General features: G+C 67.1%; 1 protein-coding gene across 1 annotated transcript; it reads left to right on the top strand.

The window, feature by feature from the left end:
• Positions 1-661: 661 nt before the first annotated feature.
• AURANDRAFT_69340 (hypothetical protein) lies at positions 662-1,342 on the top strand (the record flags this gene model as incomplete). The annotated part of the gene is made up of 1 exon (XM_009045107.1): positions 662-1,342. The coding sequence occupies one exon, from the start codon at positions 662-664 to the stop codon at positions 1,340-1,342; it is 681 nt and encodes a 226-aa protein (XP_009043355.1).
• Positions 1,343-1,441: the final 99 nt, after the last annotated feature.

Genomic DNA, 1,441 nt, shown 5'->3' with positions numbered 1-1,441 from the left:
ACGGCGCCTCGCTCGACCGCGCCATGCACCTGAGCCTCCAGCCGTCGCTGCCCTCGCACGCCGCGTCGGCGGTCGTCTCCGTCGACGGCAGCCCGCACGTCGCCGAGCCGGACCCGCGGCGCCAGGACCTGGCCGACTTCGCGACGGGCCACGTCTTCATGGACGCCTTCTCGCCGGAACGCGACGCCCACTCGCCCACGGCCACGTTCGAGGCGCGGGCTTGCGCATAAATTCTTGTATCATAGTAGTGGACAGACAATGACGGACCTCGTCCCCGCGCCATGCTCAAGGCTGGTGCTGTCGAGCTCTGCGACGGTTGGTCCGACTTTTAGGACGTCTGCGGCAGCGAATGGGCCCCAGACTACGCGTTGACGACTTCAACTCATAGGCCTACTCATCTTCAAAACCTGCAAAGTTCTGATCGCTCAAGGACCCCGGCCAAATTGCTTCGTCGCATCAGTCGTGCTTGACATTTTGCGCCCGAGTAGCCAAGCGCGTCGCCCCAAGACGCCTGCGTACCGCGTCTCCCAGCTCTTGCAAAACGCGCTCAAGTGTCTCCCGAGCACTCCCTGCATCGCCTCAACCAGTCGCGAACGACTTTGGCATCGCCTGCAAGTTAGTGGACTCCAGAACCATGACCTCGACATCTCGTGCAACGAACATGCAACCCTCGGCCTCCCAGCCGGTCGCCGTGCAGAGCTCTTCGTCGGCCCGGCGCCTCATCGGCCTCGCGCCCTCCCTGCCCAAGCCCTACGACTCTCCCGTGCCCGCGGCGCACGTGCCGCTCGTCGCGCCGCCGGACACCTGGCAAGTGAGCCCGCCCACGCGGCCGCGCGCGCCGCCGCCTCCGCCGCCGAGCCTCTCCATGCCCCCGGCGTACAACCGGCCGACCTACTCGAGCAGCAACTGCTACGCGCCCAAGTTCACGGCCGCGCGCCAGCCGCGGCCGCTCGACGCCCCCGGCAAGCCGCTGTCGCTCGGGTTGCAGCCGCAGCTCCCCGAGGCCTTTGACGAGCACGGCCTCGACTCGCCCGGAGGCATCCACGCGCTCAACGAGGACCTCGCGCGTGGCATGTACCACCCGTACCGCGCGACGCTCAACTCCGAGGACGCCTCGAGCAGCAGGCACAACGCCTACCACGTCGACTACGCCGTGCACCCGACGCTCAAACCCCGGCTCCCCCCGGTCCTCCCCTCGGCGACCGTCTCCATCGACGGCAGCCCGCACATCAGCCAGTTGGACTCGCGGCGAAAAGACCTGGCCAACTTCGCGACGGGCCACGTCTTCCTCGAGACCTTCTCCTCGCCCGAGACCGACGCGTACTCGCCGGCGACCATGTGAGCGCCGCTTTCGTGCCGCACCCCGACTCCGGCCGATAGGCCGGCGTCCGTGCTTTAAAACCTATCTGATGTTCAACGCTGTCCGTGNNCTTTAGGATTT

The sequence above is a fragment of the Aureococcus anophagefferens genome, assembly GCF_000186865.1.
Source record: "Aureococcus anophagefferens unplaced genomic scaffold AURANscaffold_1475, whole genome shotgun sequence".
NCBI lineage: Eukaryota > Pelagophyceae > Pelagomonadales > Pelagomonadaceae > Aureococcus > Aureococcus anophagefferens.
This window is presented reverse-complemented; position numbering and strand designations above follow the sequence as displayed.